General features: G+C 48.5%; 1 protein-coding gene across 1 annotated transcript; it reads right to left on the reverse strand.

The window, feature by feature from the left end:
• Positions 1–4,870: 4,870 nt before the first annotated feature.
• Positions 4,871–24,522, reverse strand: ADGRG3 (adhesion G protein-coupled receptor G3). Its single transcript, XM_088800339.1, has 12 exons — positions 24,369–24,522; positions 20,173–20,356; positions 14,771–14,909; positions 13,024–13,170; positions 12,101–12,235; positions 11,559–11,598; positions 11,293–11,393; positions 11,057–11,169; positions 8,739–9,019; positions 8,455–8,548; positions 7,478–7,752; positions 4,871–5,224 (listed from the first exon to the last, which is right to left on the reverse strand). Exons 1-12 carry the CDS (start codon positions 24,427–24,429, stop codon positions 5,109–5,111), a joined length of 1,686 nt encoding a protein of 561 aa, XP_088656465.1. The 5' UTR covers positions 24,430–24,522; the 3' UTR covers positions 4,871–5,108.
• Positions 24,523–25,267: the final 745 nt, after the last annotated feature.

A 25,267-nucleotide genomic window follows, 5' to 3' on the forward strand; every position in this document is an offset into this window, starting at 1 on the left:
TATGGAGAAATACTGCAGAGGTCCTGACAAGGTCATATAGTTGCTGTTACTGGTTGAAACATAGGTCACCTCAATTCTCAATAATAAAGAGGATTCTTTTTCTTCTGGTTAGAATATTATACAGTCATGAAAAACAACACGTGAAGGATAAATTAGACTGAGGGAAAGCTCAAGAGACCGCGTGAGGCCCCCAGTCCTGGCGAGCGTCCTGCGATGAGCTCTGTAGGGAATTTGCCAGGGGTGAAGGCAGGAAGAGAAGAGGAAAAGGAAGCAGGTGACGTGGTAGGCTGGTGGAATGGAACATAGGCTTCATTTTTCTCTTTTCCCCACGTAACAGCCCATTTCTTTTGTATATTTATTTATTGCCCTTTATCCCTACACCCACTCATTTTCTGTCCCCATAGACAATCATTCTAGCGTGCATTGCTCTGCATGCTTCTCTTTTTAATTTGTGTAAATGATATGGCGTTCCTATTCCCCGTTTCTTTTATTTTCACTAAGAACCATGTTCTTAAGATCCATCCATGTTGCTAGGTGTCCACAGCATGGATCCACATTCATTACCTCTCCACTCTCCCAGTGATGGACACCCCACTTCGCCACCAACTCCCTTCCATCACAGATAATGTCGCAATGTCATCGGTCATGTCCCTGTAAGAGTTTTCCTTTAGGATAAGTAACCAGGAGCAGGACTGCTGATTCAACAGCAGCACCCTGTTTTTCTCCAGGTAATGAAACCTACCCTCCCCCCACCTTCTGCAATGTGTCTTCATGTGCTAACGTGTTAGTTTTAGGTGTTTCCTTCTCTGAATTTGTCCAACCCATTCCTCTCCATCAGGGATATGTCCTTGGTTTGGTTTGTAGGACGTCCAGATGTTTGTCCCTGGTTTCCCATGTTGCAGATACCTACCCTCATTCTGTCACATGTCTGTTAACATGGCCCGGGGTGTCCTTCATTAAACAGAAAAACCTTAATTTTGATGTAATTAAATTGGCCAGGTTTTGTCTGATGTTTTGTGCTTATGAATTTTTACTTGAGAAGTCCTTCCTTGCCCTTAGGTCACAAACTATTTTCCTACATTAATTTTTATAGTTTTGGCATCTCATTTAGACATTTAATCTGCCAGGAACTCATCTCTGTTTGAGGGATTAGGTAGGGATCTTGTTTTATTTTTTTCCAAGTAATGAGCCAATTTTTCAATGCCATCATCAGACCACCCATCCTTTCTTGATGATGCCACTTTTGTCGCGTATAAAGTCCCCCAGGTGCACATGAGTCTGCCCCTGAGACTTCTGTTCTATTCCACTGGTCTTCATGTCTATCTCTGCACAGACCCCATGTTGGATTTACCACTATTGTCTTGTAATAACTTCTTATCTGCAGGTCAAGTCTTCCTTCTGTACCTTCTTTCATTAGCTTGGCTTAGATGTTTGAGGCCTATACGCCTCCATATACATTTTAGAATAATGTTTTGGAAAGTCTTTAAAAATCATTTGGACTCTTTATTGAAATTACATTGTATTCATAGATTAATTTGTAAAGGATTTTTGTCTTTTTTTAAAAAATATTTTTTAAAAAAGATTTTATTGGGGAAGGGGAACAGGACTTTAATGGGGGAACAGTGTGTGCTTCCAGGACTTTTTTCCAAGTCAAGTTGTTGTCCTTTCAATCTTAGTTGTGGAGGGTGCTGTTCAGCTTCAAGTTGTTGTCCTTTCAGTCTTAGTTGTGGAGGGCGCAGCTCAGCTCCAGGTCCAGTTGCCATTTCTAGTTGCAGGGGGCACTGCCCACCATCCCTTGTGGGAGTCGAACCGGCAACCTTGTGGTTGAGAGGACGTGCTCCAACCAACTGAGCCATCTGGGAGCTCAGTGGCACCTCAGCTCAAGGTGCCGTGTTCAATCTTAGTTGCAGGGGTTGGAGCCCACCATCCCTTGCGGGACTCAAGGAATTGTACTGGCAACCTTGTGGTTGAGAGCCCACTGGCCCATGTGGGAATCGAACCGGCAGCCTTCAGAGTTAGGAGCATGGAGCTCTAAACACCTGAGCCACCGGGCCGGCCCAAAGATTTTTGTCTTTTGATATTAAGTTATCTACCTGGGAGCACAGAGCAAGTAAGTCTTATTTTCCTGTATATTTGGTATATTGTAATGAAAAAAAACCTAGGAATGAAGCAATTGGGGCAGAATGGTGAGAACCAGGGAGCCCGGCCTGTGGTGGTGGAGGGGACTCTTCCATAGCACACAGAAGATTACTGTAGTCCAGGGCCTGATAAGGTGATGGCCCATCTCTGGCTCAGTCACATTCCTGCTGCAACACGTGGCCAGGCGCTATCAACTACTATCTCATTTGATCCTTCATCAGCCCTGTGGAGCAACTACTGCCATTCCTGCTTTACAGGTTCAGCAGGTGAAGAATGGGTCCAAGGAAGTGGCAGAGGCAGGATCTGGACCAGGCAGGCTGACCCTCGAGTTTGTACTCTTGACCATGGAACTATCCACCTCTTCGGTTGCTGTTGGGAGGGTTCAGTGACAGGGCAACCCTGTACATTTGCGCTGGGCCTTGGGATGTATTTTTCCCATGACCCTGCCTGGCCTTAGCATGTGTTCAGCTTGGCACTTGGAGCTGTTTTTGCAGTGAGCCTAGGCAATGAGGAACCCCAGCCTCTCTGCCCCTGCCTGGCCTGGGGGCGGACAGCCAGCAGCAAAATAGCACATCTGCATTGTTAACTGCACCCCTCAGCTACCTTCTCCGTATGTACCAAGAAACCCAGTCTATTTGGGGCTTGTGGTTTTGTGGGTCCCACATCCCACTGAGCGTGTCTGGGAAAGCCACAGCCCAGGGTTTGCGGGGTTGGAACGAGGTGATAATTCTTGAACCCAGGGAATGCTCTGGGAGAAGGTGCCAGCAACCAAGGGAGGCCCCAGCCTTAGCACCAGCCCACCTTGCAGAGTGTCCTTGTGTACGTTGAAGGGCCTCTCGGGGCCTCCATGCCTCATCCTCACACAGGGCTGGTCCACTTGGCAGAGCTGTAGAGCAATCTGGAAGGAAGCTTTAACCTTCAAACCCCTCCTAGTTTACATACAGGTTGCATAGGATCATGCTTTATACAAGGTCTCCACCTGGTTTTTCTTTAAGCCAAGGGGGCTTCAGGGGGCCAAGACCACTGACTCCTACTGAGTCAGTACTGGGCATTTTACTTTTGTCACCTCACTTAATGTTCTCAGGATGAGGCAAGGACTTGATCTCAATTTTACAGAGGGGGAAACTGAGGCTCAGAGAGGTGAGGCTGCATGGCCAGGGTCACACAGCCCCTAAGTAGCAGAGGCAGGATTTGAACTCAGTCTTGTCAGACGCTGTTGTCTGTATCTGTTCTTCCTGTGAACAGATTGGTAACTCTGAGACTTTGGGATAAGAGAGTGGAGATCTTCATGTGAGAAAGAGACGTCTGTGAAGATAAGCCCCTAAACCCACCAAAACTGCATAAAAACTGATGTGTGTACAAAATGTGGCTTAACTGGTGTAATGTCCACATCCTAGGATTTCCTTTCTAGGAACACGATTTGCATAAAACAAGGACCACGCCTTCCTGTTTTTCATCTGTTTGCTGGTCCAGTTTCTGTCAGAACTTGGTGTCTGGGAGGAGGCTGGCAGCCCAGGGTCTGTGGGGAAGGTCTAACAATTTCTCACCTGTAGAAGGTGCTTGACCATCCCCAGAGCCCACTGGAGAAGGTGGGGATTGGGTAGGGGTGAGATGTCCTCGGTGGTTAGTAAGTAAAGGCTACAGTGGGGACATAAACAGGTGGTGTGGGGCCCGGATGCCAGTGTCTGCCCTCCTGGTCAGGGCGGGCTGGGGGTGGGGGGCATGGCTGTCTTTCTGCATCTGTCTCTCTCTCTCTGCTTTCTTTCTTTGTGCCAGCTTGTCTGTAATTCTCTCTCTCTCTCTCTCTCTCTCTCTCTCTCTCTCTCTCTCTCTCTCTCTCTCTCTCTCTCTCTCTCTTCCTCTAGCTCTGTTATCTCTGCCTCTTTCTGTTTCCTACAGAGGAAACCAGTACATGGTTGCTACACAGAGGTCCAGCCATGGGAAGTGACATACCCAAGCTGGGTCTGGCCAGAGATACTCCCCGAGCTCAGGGCCCCATCAGGCTGGTGCCAAACTCACATCCTCCTATTCAGCCAGCAAATATTTTTTCAGTGCGTGAAATGCACCAGGGCTGGGCTGACCAAGTAAGGCCGTCAAGTTGCCTGCACTGCAAAGCTCAGGTTCTGGGGGAAATGTCCTTCCTCTCTCAGCTCAGCCCAGCCCCCTTCCATGGCCTGGCCCCTTGGCCCTCAGGTGTACAGAGCCCTGGACTTCCACCCCACTGTGACAGCAGGTCAGAGGCTGGGCCACCCACGTGGCAGTCAGAGAGGGGGCTGGGGGCCTTGCTTAAGGTATTACACCATTGAGTATGTGGCATCCTCTGAAATTCAGTGTCCTGGACAGCTGGATGGATGGCAGCCCCCGAATGGTGGGGGCTTTTCTGTGAAAGTAGGCCCTAGTGGGACTGGTTGAGACCAGGAGCAAGCTGGCTGGGAGGACCAACCCCCGCCCCGCAAACAAACCTCCAGTCCACAACTGCCCCGAGTGCCTGAGAGGATGACACATCCTGAATGTCCCTCACTACTGGCAGCCAGAGGTTGGAACTGTAGAAGGGCAGTGACAAGAGGGAAGAGGGGGAGAGGCTGGGGGCTCCTTTGAGGGGCTGTGGTAACAACAAACTCCCCTATTTGGGCTCAGGCCCTTACTGAGAAAGTGAGCGATGGCAGACATAGGCTGCCTTGCTATGAAGGTGGGGAGTGATGCATGGCGGCGGGATGGCAGTGTCGCTCTGTGCTGGCAAGGATCTCAGTATTATAGAACTTTAGACTGCTGTTGTCTTGGATGGGTGGACTCTCAGACCATAGATGATCTCGATGGGACCTTTGATGTCATGTGGTCCAATCTGGTCCCCATCCCCTCCCTCCCCAGTCACATGTACAGACATGGAATCTGTGGCCCAGAGGGAGGCAGGGAGCTGTCCAAGGTCACACAGCAAGGCAGAGCTGAGTCCAGAGCGCAGGGCCAGCCCCCTATTCTTGTGACATCGTATGGGTCTGCTGCTCTACTCGTGCAGGACCAGAAGAGGAAGACACGTCACTCTGGCTTGGGAAGTAGAGCGTGATGAACCAGCAGAAGATGAAGACACCTGTAGTGGGAAGAGGGCATCAGTGAGCCTAGGGTTTGGGGGGCGACAGGGGGCTGGGCTGCTTGGCTGGCAGCTGCCCAGAGGCGAAATAGCTCCATTCTAAAAGTTCCAGAACTTATGGGAAAACCAGGCAAACATGAAACCTACTCCTGAAAAAGAACCAAGTAGAAATCTTGGAGTCCTTGAAAACACATATACAGTACACTTGTGGTTTCGCTTTCCGCGATTTCAGTTACCCGCAGTGAATCATCATGGCTCCCTGATCTGGAATCACTAGACGTAGACGATCCTCCGGCCGACCTATTGTCAGGTCAATAGTAGCCTAACAATAGTCACAATGCCTACGTCATTCACCTCACCTCATCTCATCACATATGTATTGTGTCATCTTACACCATCATAAGACGAAGGACAAGTACAGTACAAGAAGATATTTTGAGAGACAGACCACATTCACATAACTTTTGTTACAGTACATTGTTATAATTGTTTTACTTTATTATTAGTTATTGTTGTTAATCTCTTACTGCACCTAATTTATAAATTAAACTTTATCATAGGTATGCATTTATAGGACAAAACATAGTGTATATAATTTGTACTATTTGTGGGTTCAGGCATCCACTGGGAGGGGGCGTGTATTGAAATGTATTCCCTGCAGATAAGAGGGGATTACTGTATACCAACATCTATCACAAATAAGAAAGAACAACATAAAAGGATTTTCAGACACACAACACGACCACCACCACAGTGGGTTTCTCCCACTGCCCCCTTTATAAAGGATTACTACAGGATGCACGTCAGCAAGATGAGGGAAGGTGTGAGGTATGAAAATTATAGTAAATACAGAAAATGATAAAAATAAAAGCTTTGTGTGTGCTTAAGAGAAATTTACAACTAAAACTCTAAACAACAATAAAAATATTGAGAAAGTTCAAGGGCAGTTAAAGTATATGGAGGACTCTATTGTGTTTGAGAGGAAGGTAGAGTACTGAGTAACTCACACTCAGTAGAAACAACTCAGAAAAGTGAAGTGTTCAGGTTTAAATATTATGGGTAACCTCTGAAAGAATAATGATATAATCTACAGCTTTAAGGTAGCGCTCTCTCCAACCTTTAACCTCTTGGCTTTTCCAGAGGTGGACTCATGATTCTTCATCTGGGGACCACTTAAATGGCCTGATAATAATGACTTCTGTTGCTAGTAAGATAGTTTCCACATCCTGAAGGCCAATTAAATCCCCTGTGTGCATTATCTCAGTTATTCCTTATGAAATCTGGGAGATAAGTGTTGGGATTATCACAACTATACAGATGACTGCATGGATCAGAGGGTCTGAGGGACTTGCTGGAGTGGGGAATGGAGCTGGGATTTGAACCCAGGCCTGCCTGCTTCCAGTGCTACCAACCACGATGCCACAGAGTCTCATGAGGCATTGGGATCCAGCCCTGCTTTTGTGGGCTCGCTCATGCTGGATTAGAACACCTGGGTCCCCAGTGATTCCTCTGGACGGGATGAGACTGTGAGTCTAAGTTTGCTTCTCAGCTGATTCCCTCATAGGCAGGCTGTGAGGCTTCTTTAAGCTGTGTGCATAGAACAGGGGTGGGAGGAGCCCAGAGGGCAGGTGGGAGCAGGGACGCCATGACTCACACCTTGGTGCCTGCCCCTTTGCTGGGGTGTCAGAGAAAGGACACTGGCGGCGGGGAGCAGATGTATCAATCATTTTCTCCACTAGTCATTTCCTTCCTGCCTCCACAGCTCCTTAGAGACTCTGTGCATGTCATGTGGCCATCACATCACATGACCCTGCCCTCCTGATCACAGCTGATTGGACCAGAAAATGTGGAAGAGAATGAATCAGACTGTGGTCACTGGACTTGGAAGGTCATGTAGGGTTGAGATGGCCATATTGGCAGCCATTTGAGGGCCATGGGTAGGAATGGGCCAGCAGAGAGAGAAGAACGGAGTTTCCACAGACAGAAGGTGAGAGGCTACATATGGTTCCAGAGGAAAAGATGGATCTGCTTTGGTTTGGGTGGCTTTTCCTGAGCTTGGCACCAGCTCCCATGAGCTTAGCCAGCCTTCCTACCCTGGAGTTCTTGGGAGAGCCCTGGATATTTAAAATCAGTACACTCAAATTTGAGCTGACCTGAGTAGAATCCTGTTTCTTGCAAACCACTTCCCGCCCACCTCCCAATATGCCCTGGTGCAGATGCAGCAGCCTGCTACCCCCAGCTCAAGGGCCTCACCTTGCAGGGAGTTGAAAAGTGCGAATACGTAGATGGTTGACAGGCCCAGAGGCGTGAGGATGGCCAGCCCCCATGTCATGCCCACCAGGCTTGAGAGGCCCAGCAAGGTGAGGAGCCCTTTCCAGTTCTGCCGCTGCTTCTTGCCTGCGGTGGCACTTGACAGAGTGAAGATCTTCCAGCCCACCAGGCTCAGGACCACAGTGCTGAAGAGGAACGTGATGAGGAAGTAACCATGGACAGTGATGTAGAGGGCAGTATCCTCACGGAACCAGCACCTGGAGGCGATGGATGGCCTTTGGAACTGGAACAGGTGCCCACCGACCAAGCCCCGGGCAGTCTCCCCTGACTGACTTCAGTGACAAGAAGATGCTTTTCCCGTCTCCACCCATCCATCTCCCTGCTCTCCTAGGGAAAGGGCTCTCAGGAGGCTCCAGTCTTCTGTTTTGTTAGATCAGTGGGTGCAAAAGGGTCAATTTGGCCCCAAGGACCAACATTATGTTGTAAAAAATTTGAATTAATGGCTATCCTTTAAAACGCAGAAGGTTTGGTATAAACATCCAAATTTCTGCTTCTATTGTAAAAACATACAGCTCAGTGGATGCCCTCCTGAGCGACAGCAATCAGCTGCCCATTAGATGGGTGTGTGACTGCCAGTCTACTGCAGTCCCCACCTGGGCCACCGCATGCACTTATGTAACCTACTAGACCCGTCGCCCCTGCATTTGAGGCCCTGTGGACAGGACCAAGGCCCCACCAGCCCCTCTTAGCACAGAGTACCCTGGGAGAGGCCGAGCTCTGCCTCACTGCTCCCTGTACTGCAGGGGCGAGAGGCCATGAGCTAGCTGGGTCTGAGGATCTTTTGCCTTGACTTACTCAGTCTCTCCTCCCAGGATTCCCTTCTCTCCCCACCTCCCTCTGGACTTGATATGTGTAACCAAGGACCTGACCTCATCCCTGCTCCCACAGCCACCACTCACAACTCCAGTGAGGTCCTGTTCTCCTTGTCACGAATGGTGTAGTAGCCATAGCTGTTGGCACTCCTGGTACCAATGACCATCAGGGCTGGCAGACCTGGGTGAGGGGAGGCGATATGGCATCACTGGGGCTGCTGCGACCTGTCCTCCTCCAAACCCCGCTAGCCGCCCATCCCTCGAGCTCTGAGCCAATCTGAGATATGGAGCTGCCTCTCTCCCCTAGGCTGTTCCCCTCCCTGTCCCTTCCAGGGTCAGCCATCCCCTTTGCCTGTCCAGGCAGCACCAACCCCAGCCCACGAGGCTCAGCTTCAGGAAGTAGTGCCTGAAGTAGGTGTTAAAGACCCTGATGACGAGCAAGTAGAGGTGTAAGGCTTCTAGGGCCATCCAGGTGAAGACACAGAGCAGGAAGTAGTGAAAGATGGCTCCCAAGACCCAACAGGTGGATTTAGACCCATTCGGGTCATGCCCCACATTGATGAGGAAGGCTAGATTCAGGAGAAACAAGCAAACACTCAGGGTCAAGTGGATCTTGGGGGCATCTTCTGACTTGAACCTCTGCCGGGAGAACCTGGGGAGAGAAGGGCCAGTGAGAGGCTGCAAGAGGCCACAGCATCCATGGCCTCTGCATCCCACCTCCTCTGTTCCACCTCTGCCAACAGCGAGAGTGTGAGGGCCCTCAAGTTCAAGTCCAGGAGCCCTCTCATGGCCGCTCAGATCCTGCGGGCCTCATCCCTCCATTCGTTGCTTTAGCTAAACTGCATAACTTGTAATTCCCTGAATGCATTCTGCTTTTCCACACTTCCCAGACTTTACCCAGGCTCTTCCCTCCACTCTCAATGCCTTTCCCTACTCTGTCTTCAAAACTCTCCTTGAACATTTTCTTCTGGGGACACTGTCTCTGAATACCCGTCGTCCTGGGCTGATTTGGGTTTCCCAGAAGTGCAGTGTAACTGTTTATCTTCCCCTCAAGGATGCATGATGCATAGGATGCAGTAGGGACAGTGAGGCCCAGAGAGGGGCAGGAACTCTCCAGAGTCACAGAGCAGAGCAGGGGCTCCAGGCTCCCAACCTAGAGCTTTTGTCCAGGGTTCACCTCCCTCTCTGTGGAGCTCACACTCTGGATTCTTAGCAAATTAGATCCCGCAGGTCTCTCACATGAGGGATGGGAGCCCAGGGCTGCCTGAGGGGACATGAAGGATAATGTCTGCCTCATCTGAGATGCCAGGCACTACCCTTGGGAGCTGGGAGCAATTCCTCCTGGCACTCCAAGCTGGCTCACAAGGCCCAGGAGTGCAGCCAGCTGGCAAGTCACGCTCAGCTTGTTGGAAGTGGGGGCAGTGTCCTAAGCCAGGGTTTGGGGAGGAGTGGCAGGGGTGGCACCATTTACACCCATGGTTGAGCCTGAGATGGAGTGGGTGGGGCCAGTGGGCGCTGCAGCCCAGGGCCAAATGGTGACAGAGACAAAGAAACGTGGGGAAGAGCAGCGGGAGGGTGCTGGACTGGGAGTCAGGGGACCTAAGGGCTGCCCCAGGACAGTCATGGGTCAGGAGGCTGCGGTGTGGGGCTGCTCTACAGGCTCTTTCAAGCTGGTGGTTCCTGTGGGTCCCTCAGCCATGGCCTGGGCCTGGGAGGTCCTGGGTACCGGCAGCAGCAGTCTCTGCTATTTCTGCCCATCGTGTACCTACTCCTCCTTATTCCAGAAACAGACTCAGGTTTTCCTGAGGGGTACCCTTCCCCACTCTCAGCTATGAAGTTTGGGTGGGGTTGGCCCTTTGTTATCTCAAACCCAAGAGCAGGCACGTGACCTGTCCTGACCAATCAGTGTACTCCATCCCTTGACCACAGTGACCTGTGCAGTCATGGGTACATGGTCCAAAGTAGACCAGTAAAACTCAACTTTGGTATACATGTGATAAACTGCACAGAACACACACACAAACACACACGCGTGCGCGTGTTAAAAAAATGGTGAAAACTGAATGAGGTCGATATTCTAAATAGCATTGTACCAAGTCAGCTTCCTGGTTTTGATGTTGTCCTAGAGTTCTATATGATGTCATCTTTGGGGAAAGCTGCATGAGGAAACCAGGGGATTCTATGTACTATTTTCACCACTACTAGTTAGTCTATAATTATTTCAAAATAATAAAAAAAACTTTAAGACCTCAATTCTGGAACTCCATGTAGGATATTAACTGTCTAGTCCACTAAGAAGCTGTGATGCAAGCCTGGGGCTTCCCCTGAGCGCAGAGAAGCTGCCTGACATGACAGGCAGAGGAGAAACAAAGTCCTGAGGAGCAGAGGGAGACCAAGTCCTGGAGGCATAGTCCTGGATCCAACTGCGCCTGAAGCAAGAACACCTTAGGGTTTCCAATTACATAAACCAAAGATTCCCTGTTATGTGTAAGCCAGTTTGAGCTGAGTTTCTGCCACTTGCTACGGAAATGGCCCCAACACATTTCAACCTCCAACCTTATTTTGTAGATGAGGGAACTAAGGTTTGGAGAGTATATCAGTACAATGCTGCACCACCAGGAGACTTTCTATCCTACACGGCTGCTGCCCTTGAGGGCTGGCTGGAGGGAGCAGGGCTGAGGTGACCCACCTCAGGACAGTGTAGGAGACGATGGTGAAGGCCAGGAAGATCATGGAGGCTCCACACCCAGCCTGGGAAATGCGTGTGAGGGCCTGCACGGTGGCTTTGTCCAAGATCGGCCTCTGTGGGCAACCCCCAACAGGGGCCTGTCAGTTGGAGGCCAGGCCCCCGTACCCCGAAAGGCCTGGCCTTGGCCAGGCAGCCCCCTTCTGGGACAGGAGTCTGGGCTCCTCCAAAACTGTTACCAGGAGCAGGGCGAAGAAGGTCAGGTGGTTACAGCGGCACACTGTCCCTTCGGCTCCCAGCTCCGTGGAGCAGCCCTCGGAAGACCAGTCTCCTGTTGGCCCTGGAGGGAGGGGAGGAAAAAGGGAAGAGAGAGTACCAGAGAGGAAGGGAAGGAAACAGAGAGGAGGGAAGAGAGGAGAGGGGCCCTGTGGGTGGAGCCTTTGCCCGTAAGGGGGCCCATACCTTCCCCACCCATCTTACCCAGAGAAGGTCGTCCAGGCCCTACCTTTAGTCACATCCCAGAATACACAGGTGAGGGTCATGTTCTGAAACCAGAGAGTGGGAGTCAGGGGAGAGGCAGGGGGAGGTTGGGAGAGGAGAGAGGAGATTGTGGGGAGGTGGGGGAGAGGACAGCATGCTCCCATGTCTTAGCCTGTGTGTGCATTAGGTAGAAATCAGGGCTTACCCTGTGGTCACATGGGAACATGAACTGCACCATTTGAGCCCGGATTAGCATGTGAGGGGACTGGATATGGTGATGGGCTGTGGGCAGATGTGTAAAGCCGTGTGCAGATATGATGGTGTGCCAGGTCCTATGTGCACCTCTGGGAGCACATGAGTGGGAGGGTTCCGGGGGGCATGCGGGCATGTGCATAGGGTCAGCACGTGTCCCTGGGCACTCTTGTGTGTATGGCCCTAATGTCTTCTCCTGGGTGGGTATGGAGGATGGGGGGGTGCAGAGTCCCACGCACGTCCGTCCATATGCCCAGGGGTGTCCACCTACTTGTCTGCCTCTCAGTAACTGCCAGGCCTGGGTGAGGGACTCACGGGAGGCTGATGTTCGTGCGAGAAGGTGATTTCCAAAGGCTCGGCCAGCCCGGTAACACGCATGCGGCCCAAACTCAAGCCCACCAAGCGATTGTTTAACACGCTGCCATCATCCTCCAGGCTGAGCTGAGGGCCCTGTGGAGGGAGATGGCGGAGGTCAGGCTGCAGAAGGGGCTGTCCCAACTCAACCCTGGTGGGGGTTCCTAGGAGCCTCCAGGACCGAAGACCAGGGGGTCAGAGGGCCAAGTACTCATGGGTCATATTCCTCCTGCTGTTCCCTGTAGTCTCCTGCTCAGGCTGGGCCAGCGTGGGACCTACAATCCAGGCCAACTGGTTACAAAGCCGTGTACTGGAAGGCTCTCCATCACTAGCCTTCAGAGCTCCTCTGCCCTCTTAACGGATGGGGCACAAGGCCAAAAGAAAGATCAACCCAGAAATGGAGGGCAACGGGCACCTACGGGGGCGTGAGCACCTGACCACACCAGCACTTAGGCATACACATGTCTACTGTGAGCAGACACATGCTTCTGGGGACACACATGGGACACATGTGCAAGGGCATGGGCACATTTGCTCATGTGGACACGGACACACTGGAGCACATGACCATGTGCGCCAGGCAGGAATAGAACAGGATATGCATGTCTGTGAATGCACAGGGAACCTGAACATGCGTGGAATACACAGATGAGTCCCAGGGCACTGGTGTATGGGTCTAAACATCTGAGTGTGTGGAACCAGTGCGAGTCTGAAGTGCACAGACTCTAGAGACCGTGGGCTACTTAGAAACACTCTCCAGAGGTTCATGGCCTCCTCTGTCCCTATCTGTCCCTCTGGGAAGACTCCACAGAAGGCAGGCATCGCATTGTGAACCAAGCACTGAACCTCAGACTGCCCTGAGCCTCCCTCTGGACCCCCCTCACCTTGAAGAGACTCCCCGACCCGATGTCCAGGATAGATATGGCCAAGCGGACCACTGGCTTGCTGCTCTGCAGGGATGCAAACAGGCTCCTGGGCAGCCGGACTCTGTCAGGCGGTTTGTGCTCATCCTCCATCAATTGCGTCGGAATCTGTAACCACACACTCAGTGGCTCCATCTTTACCCAAGGATTCCAGCCCCCAATACAGGTCCTGCTACTCCCCTACTAGGAAGGGAAACTGAGGCATGCTGAATCGAGGGGCAGCACCTGAGTACCTTAACTCTGAGAGGCAGGACATCTGGGGGGACAGTCAGAGTTCTGCTCGGTCCAGGCTGTGAGCGCTGGACAAGTCATACCACTCGTGGAGCCTCAGTGTTTTCATTATGGAGCATGGAGCTAACAAGCTGCCTGCATGGCCACCTGTCAGGCTGAAAGTGGGCTGTGAAGCAATAACACCTGGGTGAGCTCAGTTCGCAAGTGTGAGGGAGGGTCAGCTGGTGCGCTTTTGCCGGAGTCCTGACAGCCCCTGTAGCTCCATAGACGTAATGGTGACCGTGTCTGGCTTCTGATTCAGGAATAAGTGGAACGAACAAGGGAATCCGGAAGGGACACAGTGAGGGCAGAGGTGGAAGGTAGAAGAATCCACACTGAGTGTGACTTCCATCCCTGCATCTAAACAACAAATCTTGCAGAAGCTAAGAATGCTCAAAATATTAAAATAAATCTCACTGGTAATTGCAAAGCATGTTTTGTTAATTTTCTGACCTCCGTGTTCCCCTGCCGCCATAGCCTGCTCCCACCTGGCCCTGCCTCACAAGCGTCTCAGGGACATCAGAACAGGGAAGCTAAGGATTATAGCCGAGGGCTCCAGATTTCTCCCTCCCAGTCTGGACCCTTGTCAAAAGGACACGTGGGTATTTTCTGGGGCCAGTGCATACCTCACACGGAGGGCTCAGCTGACTGGGTGACATAATAGAGGGTTGAGAAAGACCCTATCTGCCTTCCATCTCCCATTCTCCAGACAGACCTAAAAGTTCTTCTTACCTGCCGCCTGACCTTTCACCCTCAGCTTCATTCTTTAAGGAGGCTGTGCCTTTGATGTGCCAAGCATTCCCTGTGAATTATCTCATTTGCTCCCCAGATAACCTTGAAAGTGGGCAATACCATCATCACTTTACAGATGGGGGAACTGAGGCACAGAACATATAAATAATTTGCCCAAGATTACAATAGCTGCAGAGCTGGGCAGCAGAGCTGGGATTTGAATCCAGACCAATGTAAATCTAGAGTCTGCCGTTCAGCCCTTTGTGGGACCACTAAGTGTGTCTTTACTGGTTTCTTCCACCCTTTACTGGATGGAAGAGCTCACAGGAACTTCAGGCTTTGGAGGAGCTTTAGAGCTCATTTTACAAATGAGGACTCCAGGGCCCAAGAGCAGAAGGAATTTCCCAGAGGACACCTCGTGACATAGTGAGACATCAAGGAATAGAACCCCATCGCCTCATGCTCAATTCAATGATTTTCCAAATGTCTCATCCTAGCAACGTAGATCATCTGTTACCAGGACCCAGTCATCCAATTAATTCTCTAGTGCCCATTAGCAAGGTGGCAGAGCCCTACCTAAAGGGACATTCATGGGAGGGATAAGTTTTAATGGGCACCAAGCACAGAGCATGACTCTCAGAATTCTGAAAAATATACCTGAGGAAAACAGGCCAGAACCAACCAATAGGATGGGGATATTCTTCACCTGAGAGGAGTTCAGAGAGAAGTGCAGGTCTTCTGAGATATTGGTGCTGAAGTTCTTGACAAGAGTCTTCAAAAAAGGCAAATCCATCTTCTCCTCCGTACTGCTCTCCACCAGGTGGGTCTCATAATCCAGCCAGTATCTGCAAGAGGCCGGGATCAGGGGCAAGGCGGGGTTTTGCAAGCTGAGTTACCCACTCACCTAGTCCTCAGCCTGGACAGCAGGAGGGGAGATGCAATGGGCAGCCTGTTGGGGTAGGAGAGGTGACCCAGAATATCAAAGGAAAGACCCTAGGAGCACTAAGGAGGAGAGGGGTGGCCTGGGGACGATCCGCACTGGTTCTGAGGGATTCCAGCCAGCAGTTTTTCATGCATTTGTCTTTTTTGTGATAACATAAAATTTACCATTTTAACCATTTTAAAGTGTGCAATTCAGTGGCATTAAATACGTTCACAATGTTGTACAAACCATCACCACTGTCCAGGTCCTGAACATTTTCATCACCCCAAAAGGAAACCCTGTACCCGTTAAGCAGGCACTCCTTTCTTCCTTCCCCCAGCTCCTGGCAACCACTAATCTGCTTTCTGTCTCTGTGAATTTGCCTATTCTGGATATTTCATATAAATGGAATTGTATGCTATCTAGTCTTACAATCTAGTCTTGATATCTTGTGCCTGGCTTCTTTCACTTAGCATAATGTTGTCAAGGTTCAACTATGTTGTAGCATGTGTAACTATTTCATTCCTTTTCGTGGCTGAATAATATCCTATTATATAGATATACCACATTTTGTTTATCCATTCATCCACTGATGGACATTTAGGTTGTTTCCACGTTTGGGCTATTGTGAATAAGGCTGCTGTGAATATTGATGTACAAACTTTTGTTTGAAGATTTGTTTTCAGTTCTTTTGAGTATACGCCTAGGAGTGGAATTGCTGGGTCATATGGTAATTCTGTTTAACTGCTTGAGGAGCTGTCACACTGTCTTCCACAGCAGCTGCACCATTTTACATTTCCACCAGCAATGTATCTTTCAATTTCTCCCCGTACTTGCCAATACTTGTTATTTTTTATTTTGTTTTTAAGGGTGGCTATTGCAGTGGGTGTAAAGTGGTATCTCATTGTGGCTTTAATTTGCATTTCCTTGATGAGTAATGATGATAAGCATCTTTTCATGCGCTTGTTGGTTTTTGTATGTCTTCTTTGGAGAAATTCCTCTGAGTATTTTAAACTGTGGAATGATAATTGTGTGGCGTGGGTGAGCACATCATCATATTTATTGCGTACTAACTGCAGACTGAGAATTCAGCGTTTCGACACTGAGCTGTATGGGAACTGACTTATGGGAACTGAGCTTTTGTTGGGACCACACAGAACATAAATTTATTTTACTGCAGTCCCCTTACCTCAGCTAAAACATTAGGGTGAGGCAAACCCGTAACACTCTCTGTGGTACTGAAACTTCACTGAGTGCCAGCGTTCCTTTTCCTAAGCCTGGGGTCCTAAGACCTGCTGCCTGGGGGGGGGGGGGGGGGGGGGGCTGAGATAGCAATGGGAGGGAAGGGGAACAAAAGCAGATGCAGCCAGATCAAGGCTGTTGGAATGAAGTAGCTATGGAGGGCTTGCCAGAGAGACAAAAGGAGGCTCTTATTTTGACAGCATATTTGAATAATCACAGTTACCACAAGGGGGAAAAAATCCACAAAGAAACCACAGAAAAAATATTGTACAATATAAGAGTAAACCATGCAAATATATGCCAATGTGCTTGAGTGGGGCAAGCAATTAGAACATCCTGCCACAAACAGTGGGATGAGATTGTCCAAATCCGTTGACTGAGCTACATCAGTTGATTCTAGCTTTTATTTCCCTTTTAAAAATCTAAACAAAGAAGTATTGTGATTGTCATTGTTACCAAATAAAGTCGTGAAGTTTGCCTCATGCGTTTTATGAAAACTCCTTGGCCTCATAGAACAGCCCAATTCACTTCCTCCAGGGAAGATTTCTGACTTGGTTCTCAGAGCACTTTTAGAAATTATTTTAGTTGTGGAACGTAACATATATTAAAAAAGTCTAAAGCATAGATATACAGTTGAATGTTTAACTATAAAGTAAAAGACCAATATAGTGCACTATATTAATATTAAGGATGTCTGTCCTTAATCAAAAGACAGCGCTAAGAGAATGAAGAGGCAGCCCACAGTGAGGGAGAATATATTTGTGAGCATTTGTTTGCAAAGATATGTATCCAGAATATAGAAAGAACCCCTAAAAATCTAAACCCCTAAAACTAAGAAAAATTCAAGGAAGCCCAAAAAACAATGAGCAAAAGACTTAAAAGGGCACTTCACAAAGAGGATAATCAAAATGTCCAATAAATATACAAAAGGGGTTAAACTTCAATGGTCATCAGGGAAATGTAATGAAAATCACTGTACGCTACAGTACAAACCTGCCTGAATGGCTAGAATGAAAAAACAGACAATACCAAGTGTTGGCAAGGATGTTAGGTAACTGGAACTATCATATCCTGTTCATGGGAATGAAATTTGGTGCAAGCACTTTGGAAAACTGGCAGTTTCTATTATAGCTAATCACATGCCTATCCTGTGACTCACCAATTCCCTCCTAGCAATACACCTTGCAGAAAAACATGTTCACCAAAACGTGTGAGCCAGAATATTCATAACAACACAGTTTGTATAAGCCAGAACGTGGAGACTACCCAAATATCCATCAACATAAAATGGGTAAATGAGTTGTGTTTTATGCATATTATATCACAAAGAACTAAAAAGAAATATACCAAAATGAAAATAATAATTATCTCTGGATAGTAAGAAGGGGAATTTTTCATTTTATTTTCTGTAGTTATTTTCCAAGTATTTTATGATGAATATGCATTACTTCTATAATTAGAAAAAAGTCATTAAATAACACTCAAATGTAAGAGCTCCTACCATTTGCTAATAAGTCTTACATGCATGATCTCATTTAATCTCAACAACAACCCCATGAGGGAGGTAGAGAGAGAGGCGAAGAACAAAGAAAGGCTTTGGAAATGACAACGCTGATAATGAGAATGATACCAGCTAACATGTCGGAACTGTATATTTAAACCTTGCAATCATTCTACAAGTGAGGTGTTACTTAGTCCCATTTTACAGATGAGGAAAGTTAAAGGTAACTTGTCCAAAATGTAATGCCACTTTTGAGCACTGGCAGTCTGACCCCAGTCTGTATTACTACACGCCTCCCTCGATGCTGCTTTCCAGACTTAGGTTCGTGTTTGACTTTGTTACTTACCTGCTGTGTAACTATGACCAAGTTATGTAACCCTCTGAAGTCTTACTTTTCTCATCTGAAAAACGGGTTAGTAACAGGACCTATTTCAGTAGGGTTGTGAAGACAAAGGAGATAACTCGGTTAAGTGATACAGTTGGGAACAGAATCCACATATTCTGATCCCAGAGCCCTCACTTTTTCCAAAGTTCTTATCGCCACTATATGGCAGCACAGAGAGGAGCTCCTGAACAGCTTTTTGGAGCTGAGATGCTATTGGAGCAGCTGCAGCTGGGGATGGGAGCATTTTTAGGCGACAGAAATGATGCAGCTCGATCAGACTGCTGTCCTAACACCCAGCAGAAGAATGTGGGCTTTTCATTCATTCCTTTCAACAAATGTTGATTGACGAAACCACAATGAGCTATCACCTTACACCTGTTAGAATGGCTATCATCAACAGAACAAATAATAACAAGTATTGGAGAGGCTGTGGAGAAAAAGGAACCCTCATACATTGTTGATGGGAATGTAAATCGGTACAGCCGTTATGGAAAACAGTATGGAGGCTCCTCAAAAAATTAAGAATAGAATTGCCATATGACCCAGCAATTCCTCTTCTAAAATCTACCCAAAACATCTGAAAACACTTATCCATAAAGATATATGTACCCTGATGTTCACTGCAGCATTATTCACTGTGGCCAAGACATGGAAACAACCAAAGTGTCCTTCAATAGATGATTGGATAAAGAAAATGTGGTACACAATGGAATACTATTCAGCCATAAGAAAAGATGAAACAGTGCCATTTGCGACAACATGGATGTATATTGAGATTATTATGCTGAGCGAAATAAGTCAGACAGAAAAAGTCAAGAACCATATGACTTCACTTATATGTAGGATATAAAACTGAAAGCAACAAAGGAACAAGACAAAGAAACAAAAATTCATAGACACAGACAACCGTTTAGGGGTTACCAGAGGGTAAGGGGGCAGGAGGGATGGTGGAAGAGGGAAAAGGGGGTCAAATATATGGTGATGTATTATGGAAATGTACCCTTGAAACGTATATAATTTTACTAACCGATGTCATCCCCCCAAAATTTAATAAGTAAGAAAGATGTGGATTGAGTGCCAACTATGACTCCGCCCTGAGTATTCCAGGGGATCATGGGCAACTTGATTGGAAGGGGAGGGAGGAGAGAGAAGCAAAGATATTTTTAGAGATGACTCTTGGAAGTGTTGTCTTCTAAACCCTTTCCTCTCCCTCAATCCAATATCTCTTGGTCTCTTGGTCTCATCAGTCTCTTGGTGTTATTGATTCTACACCATACAATCTCTCTAATCCATCACTCCTTTCTAGGTGCACAGTAAACACTGTCGTTTGTGGTGGTACTGGTGATCCAGCCCTATTCTTACCTGGACTACTGCACTTGCGTCCTATGTGGTCGCGTCTCCTCCTGCCTCACCATCTTTGTACCCTTCCCTGAAGCCTGAGCAATCTTTTAAACTGCATATGGACTACCCGGTTCCTCTGTGTAAAATATATTATCACTGTGCCTCCTCCCACACTGATATAGCTTACATGACCCTTCACGTGTTGGTCCCCGCTTATATTTCCAGGTCTATCCCCCACCCACCCTACCTTCCCATTGTTACCTCCATTCCCAGCACTTTACTCTTTCACAGGTAAAAGCACTGTAGTTCTTCCTCTGTACTCCCTGAAGTACTGCTGCCTGTATCTCCTAACATTGCCTGGGTCCACCTAGACAACTCCTGTGCAGCCTGCAAAGTACTTTCACGGTTTCTCTCCTCTGTGAAGCTTTGGCAGACTTTCCTCCTTTGAGCTAATCTGATACTTTGTCTATCATTTGGGCCTGCGACCGTCTCTCCACAACTCCCAATGGCAGGGACAAGGGCTGATTTATCTCTGTATCCGCTGGATCAGAGAGGTCACTGGGGGTGGGTTGGGGAGACCAAGGAATGCAAACAACAAGGTGGAAGAGTGAGATAGAAGCAGCATTTCTGGGGTCCTGAAGGCTAATAGCTCCATCCGGTCCCTCCCTCACCCCCTCAGGAGCGGGATTCCTGCGCCAGCTCAGAGGGCCCCCTTACCTCTGCAAGTTTCCCAGGTCACAGGATTCATCCTTTAACTGCCCGCACTTTTTGAAGCACTCAGCAGTGTCCTCAAGGTAGAAGGAGTCGTACAGGCCCATATTGAGGAGCCCATGGCAGGGGTTTCTTGGCTGCTCTGGCGGCACTGTTGTTGGCTTAGATTTATCTATGGAAGTTCCCTCACCTAAGGGAGGGATACAGAGAGGGTGAAAGGATTGGGTGGGGAGGGGCAGCAAGGAGGAGGGTAGTGGGGGCGGGGAGCTTGGGCTCCAGAGTGCGGTGTGGGAGGGAATCCCAGCTCCACCAGTCCACACTGTGTGCACCCAAGCTGGACACATACCCTCCCTGGGCCTTGAGTCCAAGGTGAAAAGAGATACCAACCCCCTACCTCCCTCTCACAGGGACTGTGGGATGCTTTGTGGAAAGTGTGTACAAAGGGCTTGGGCACGTGGCTCTGTAGATAAAAGCTTTTTCTTTTTTTAAAGATTTTATTGGGGAAGGGGAACAGGACTCTATTGGGGAACAGTGTGTACTTCCAGGACTTTTTTCCAAGTCAAGTTGTTGTCCTTTCAATCTTAGTTGTGGAGGGCGCAGCTCAGCTCCAGGTCCCGTTGCCATTGCTAGTTGCAGGGGGCACAGCCCACCATCCCTTGAGGGAGTCGAACCGGCAACCTTGTGGTTGAGAGGATGCGCTCCAACCAACTGAGCCATCTGGGAGCTCAGCAGCAGGTCAGCTCAAGATGCCGCGTTCAATCTTAGTTGCAGGGGGCGCTGCCCACCATCCCTTGCGGGACTCAAGGAATTGTACTGGCAACCTTGTGGTTGAGAGCCCACTGGCCCATGTGGGGATCGAACCGGCAGCCTTCGGAGTTAGGAGCACAGAGCTCTAAACGCCTGAGCCACCGGGCCGGCCCCTAGATAAAAGCTTTTATATGTTAGTGCTATTACCCTTTACCGCTTCCTCCAGGGAGTCTGCCTGACTTTTTGTAGTTGTTCTGCATCAGACTTTCCAAAGCCCTTGCAACTGTGTCCTCATGGCATAACTCTTGGTTGTATTCTGTCTTGGTCTGCCTCATTCTCCCACATTCCCATTACAACCCTCACGGCTACCACCTGGGGTGGGTAGAGAATACAGCAAACTGAGGCCCTCCTGGAGCATATTGATTTAAGCAAGGTCACCAGCTAGTTGGAGATGGTTCCAGGACTAGAGACCAGCTTTCATGACTTCCAGTTCAGTTCCCTTTCACCTGGAACAAGGATGACGTGGTAGCTTTGGGTCACTTTTAAGCTGTGTGACCTCAGGCAAGTTACTTAAACTGTCTGAGGCTCAACTCTCATCAGCCAAATGAGGCTAATAATATCTTCCTTGAGAATTTTGGGGAGGATTAGAGCTCATATGAATAAAGGACATAGCTCATTGTAGGTATTCAAAGAGCCAGTATTATTTATTCCAGGAAGCGAGAATTTCCTTGTAAAACTGACTATTTGTATCTTTATGTATTTACATTGGATAGATGGATGTGTCTACATTTTTATCTCTCTCTCAACAAAAGTAACATATGCACAGAGTTAAAAAAAATTAAACTCTACACAAGGACATACAATGAAAAGTAAAAGTCCTTACAACTTCCCAAGTCACACTCCAGAGTTCACCAACTGTCAGTTTATTATACAACCTTCCAGAAGTTTTCTATGCAAATATTTTTATGTAGATCATTTTAAAATTTCCATGGGTGGGGTCACTTAACAATATATCTTGAAGAGCTTTCGACATCAGCACATATTGATCCATCTCATTCTTTATATATTTACATACTATCCCATGATATGAGTGTTGCAACATTTTTTCAATTGGTCCTCCGTTGGTGAACAATTAGAGGGTTTCTTTTCTCTGTTTTGAACAATGCTGCTTACATCTTTGTCAGCTTGTGTTAAGAATTCATAGAATATGTTTCTACCATAGAAATTCGTGCATCAAAATATATGTGCCTTTAAAAATTGCTAAGTGTTATTGAATTTCCTTTTCCTAAAAGGGGTGTAGCTTACACTGCCACCAAAAGTGGGCAAGAATGACTGTTACCCACTGTTACCCATCCTCATATTCCTAGACTGTACCCAAACTTTCAAACCTTTGCCAATCTGAAGAGTAAAAATGGGTTAGTTTGCATTGAAGGAGGAGTCTGAGCATGTGTTTTTATGTCTTTCTCAGTGAACTGCTTTGTCGGATCCTTTACCCATTGAAAGGAGTCTTGACAATCTGAGCCCTTAACCTTTCCCATGATACACCAGGACGTATTAAGGGGGTCTCGCTTTGGGATAGATCTACCTTTGGCAAGGTAGTGCTAGGCTGAGGTGGCCAAGGAGACACTTACTTTTCATTTTTTATGCCCTTCTCTGGTGTTTGATGTTTTCTTAAATCATACACAATATTACTTTTACAATAAAGAAACTAGTTAATTTTAAAGACAAAAATAAAATGGTAAAGATAATGGCAGACCAAAGTTAGAGTAAATGTAGGGTTAAAAAATAACATTTTAGAATGGATTTTATAATGAGCAGATCTATGTGCAATGGTGTTTTAAGTAGCTTCAAAAGAACTGTTAATTTCTGTTAGATTGTAAAGATATTAATGATATATTGTTTAATGGGGGCAAGGGAAGCACATAATAGATGAATGTGTATATACCGTGTTTCCCCGAAAATAAGACCTAACCGAATGCGTCTTTGGGAGCAAAAATTAATATAAGACCCGGTCTTATTTTAATATAATATGAGATTGGGTCTATAATATTATATTATATTATATTATATTATATTATATTATATTATATTATATTATATTATATTATATGAATTTTTGTTCCAAAAGATGCATTAGAGCTGATGGTCCAGCTAGGTCTTATTTTCGGGGAAACACAGTACTATGATCCACATTTGCTTTTTTTTAAATAAAATAGGAAGACGGAGAGAAAGAGAAAAAAAGAAAGAAGAAGAGAAAGAGGGGAGTGGAAGGGAAGTACCATTCTCTGTAATCCCAGGGGTTAAGAATGGGTGCTAAATGCAGGTGGCACCGTGGTGTGTGTTTACAGAGCCTTCCTCCTGGCCTGCCATAAATTTCAGTGCAGTCATGTATATGAAGCCTTTTTTGTGATTATTTTTGGAAGATTGAAGCATGTAGTCCAGATGGGGAGACCCTGAACCAGGCCTGTGTGTAGATGGAGCCATTCTGCCCGAGAAGACCCGTCCTACACTTGTCCATTCTGCTCTGCCCCAGAGGCTGGCCTCTGAAGACCACCTCAGTCTAGATTTAAATTGGGAGCTGGCCAGAGGTCAGAGGGCAGGAGGGGGCAGGGCGGTACTTGTGGCTCCCCCTCCCCCTACAGCACCTCCCTAGGGCTCGTCGCCTGCCTGAATTTCTCTCCCTCAGCTACAACCTCTTCTCCCTGTGCCAGCCCTGGCCTGGAATTCCTCTTCTTGGTTCCTGTACTCCTGCCAAAGGTACTCCTGCATCTTTGTAAAGTGTCCCTTTATTAGAGTATGTCTACCTCTTGCTAGGCCCCCACTATGCCCTGGACTCCTCTGAAGTCCCGCTGTCACTCCGCTAGACTGTGAGCCCACTGAGGGCAGGGACCACGAGGTGTACAAGCACAGGGCCTGGCACTGCATAGAGGGCACCATCAGTGCTTCTTGAATGAATGATTGGGCAATGGGCGACCAGCCCATAAATACTCACAAAGGAAGTAGACTTATCTCTAGATATAAGCCTCCTGAGGTTTCTCACGCTATTCGCAGGCTGACGCTTTGCCTGAACCCGGGTACCCACATCACCATGGGGTAACCTCAACCCCTTGGGGAGTCTTGAAGGCCCCACCAGTGAATGATGGCTTTTGTGAAGGGCCCAGGGGTCTTCGGATGCCCAGTGAGACCATATGACAGCCATCATTGGCTATTAAGTTAATTAATCCATCAAGCGTTGCCTGAGAGCTTGCTCTGCACCGGGCCCTCCCCAGCCACCAGAAGGACAGCACTACCACTTTGCACCCTTTTCTGAGCCAGGGACTAAATCTTGAACTTCATTGAATCTCCCAACATTTGAAGAGGGTCCTTTGAAGCCTAAAGAGGTTCATCCATATGCCCCAAACCCCATGACCTCATGCTGGACAGATACGTGGAAGACAGGTAGGCAGGTCGCTCACCTGAGGCCAGGAGCAGGAGAAACAGGAGAAGCAGGGCTCCCAGGACCCTGGGCGTCACCATCCTTGGCCAGCTTTCCCACGCTGGCCCGCGCCCTACGGCTGTGTGTGCTCTGGTCCCAGGTTCTGCAGAGCCCGCCTGTCCCCACCCTCTGCTGCAGAGTCGCAGCTTCCTGTGGCCTCTTTCTCACCCTTCCTGCTCCATGGCGCCATCGGTTAGGTTGTGAAAGGTGTGGGGCACTGGGCAGTGTTCCTCATCTCCCCCCGCCCTGTGACCACCTGCAGGGGAAGCCGGACTTGGCAGGAGCTGCTGAACCCACCCAGGGACGCTGCTCCCGGGCCCGCCTGGGTGGGCACTGTGGGGCTGAGGTCCAGGGGCCGCAGAGGCCTCTGCACCCAAGCGAGACTGGGGGGTGGCGATGAGCACCGGCTTCAGAGGCAGGCACACTGAGCTCAGACCCTCCTCTCACAAGCTGGGGCCTCTCTGAGCCTCTGTTTCCTCCTCAGTAAAGCATATAGCAGTGCGCTGCCTCCCAGGGTGGGGTCAGGGTTTGCGGAGACCCGTAACACGCTGGGCACACGGTCTAGCTTTGGGGATGAGGATGAAGAGGTGGATGATGCTCACACTCCTGTAGTTTGGACAAGGCTGGGCTCAAACCCACGCCTGCTGGGGGCCTGGGAGAAGAGGAGGAGCCACCCCTGGGACCCCAGCCTCCCTGACCAGACTGGATAACAGGAGAGGCAGGATGCTGGGGGACAGGAGCGTGGGCTCTGGGGGGTCGGTCAGGACTGGGCTGACACTGTCCTGGCCACTTCCTGGCTGGATGAGCTGTGTGTGTTATTTGCTCTGAGCCTCTCATGAGGTCAGCGTGTGGAGAACTCATGCGATGGTAACTGTGGAC

Source organism: Rhinolophus sinicus, chromosome 8, assembly GCF_057876585.1.
Source record: "Rhinolophus sinicus isolate RSI-liver-muscle chromosome 8, RSI-T2T, whole genome shotgun sequence".
Lineage (NCBI taxonomy): Eukaryota > Metazoa > Chordata > Mammalia > Chiroptera > Rhinolophidae > Rhinolophus > Rhinolophus sinicus.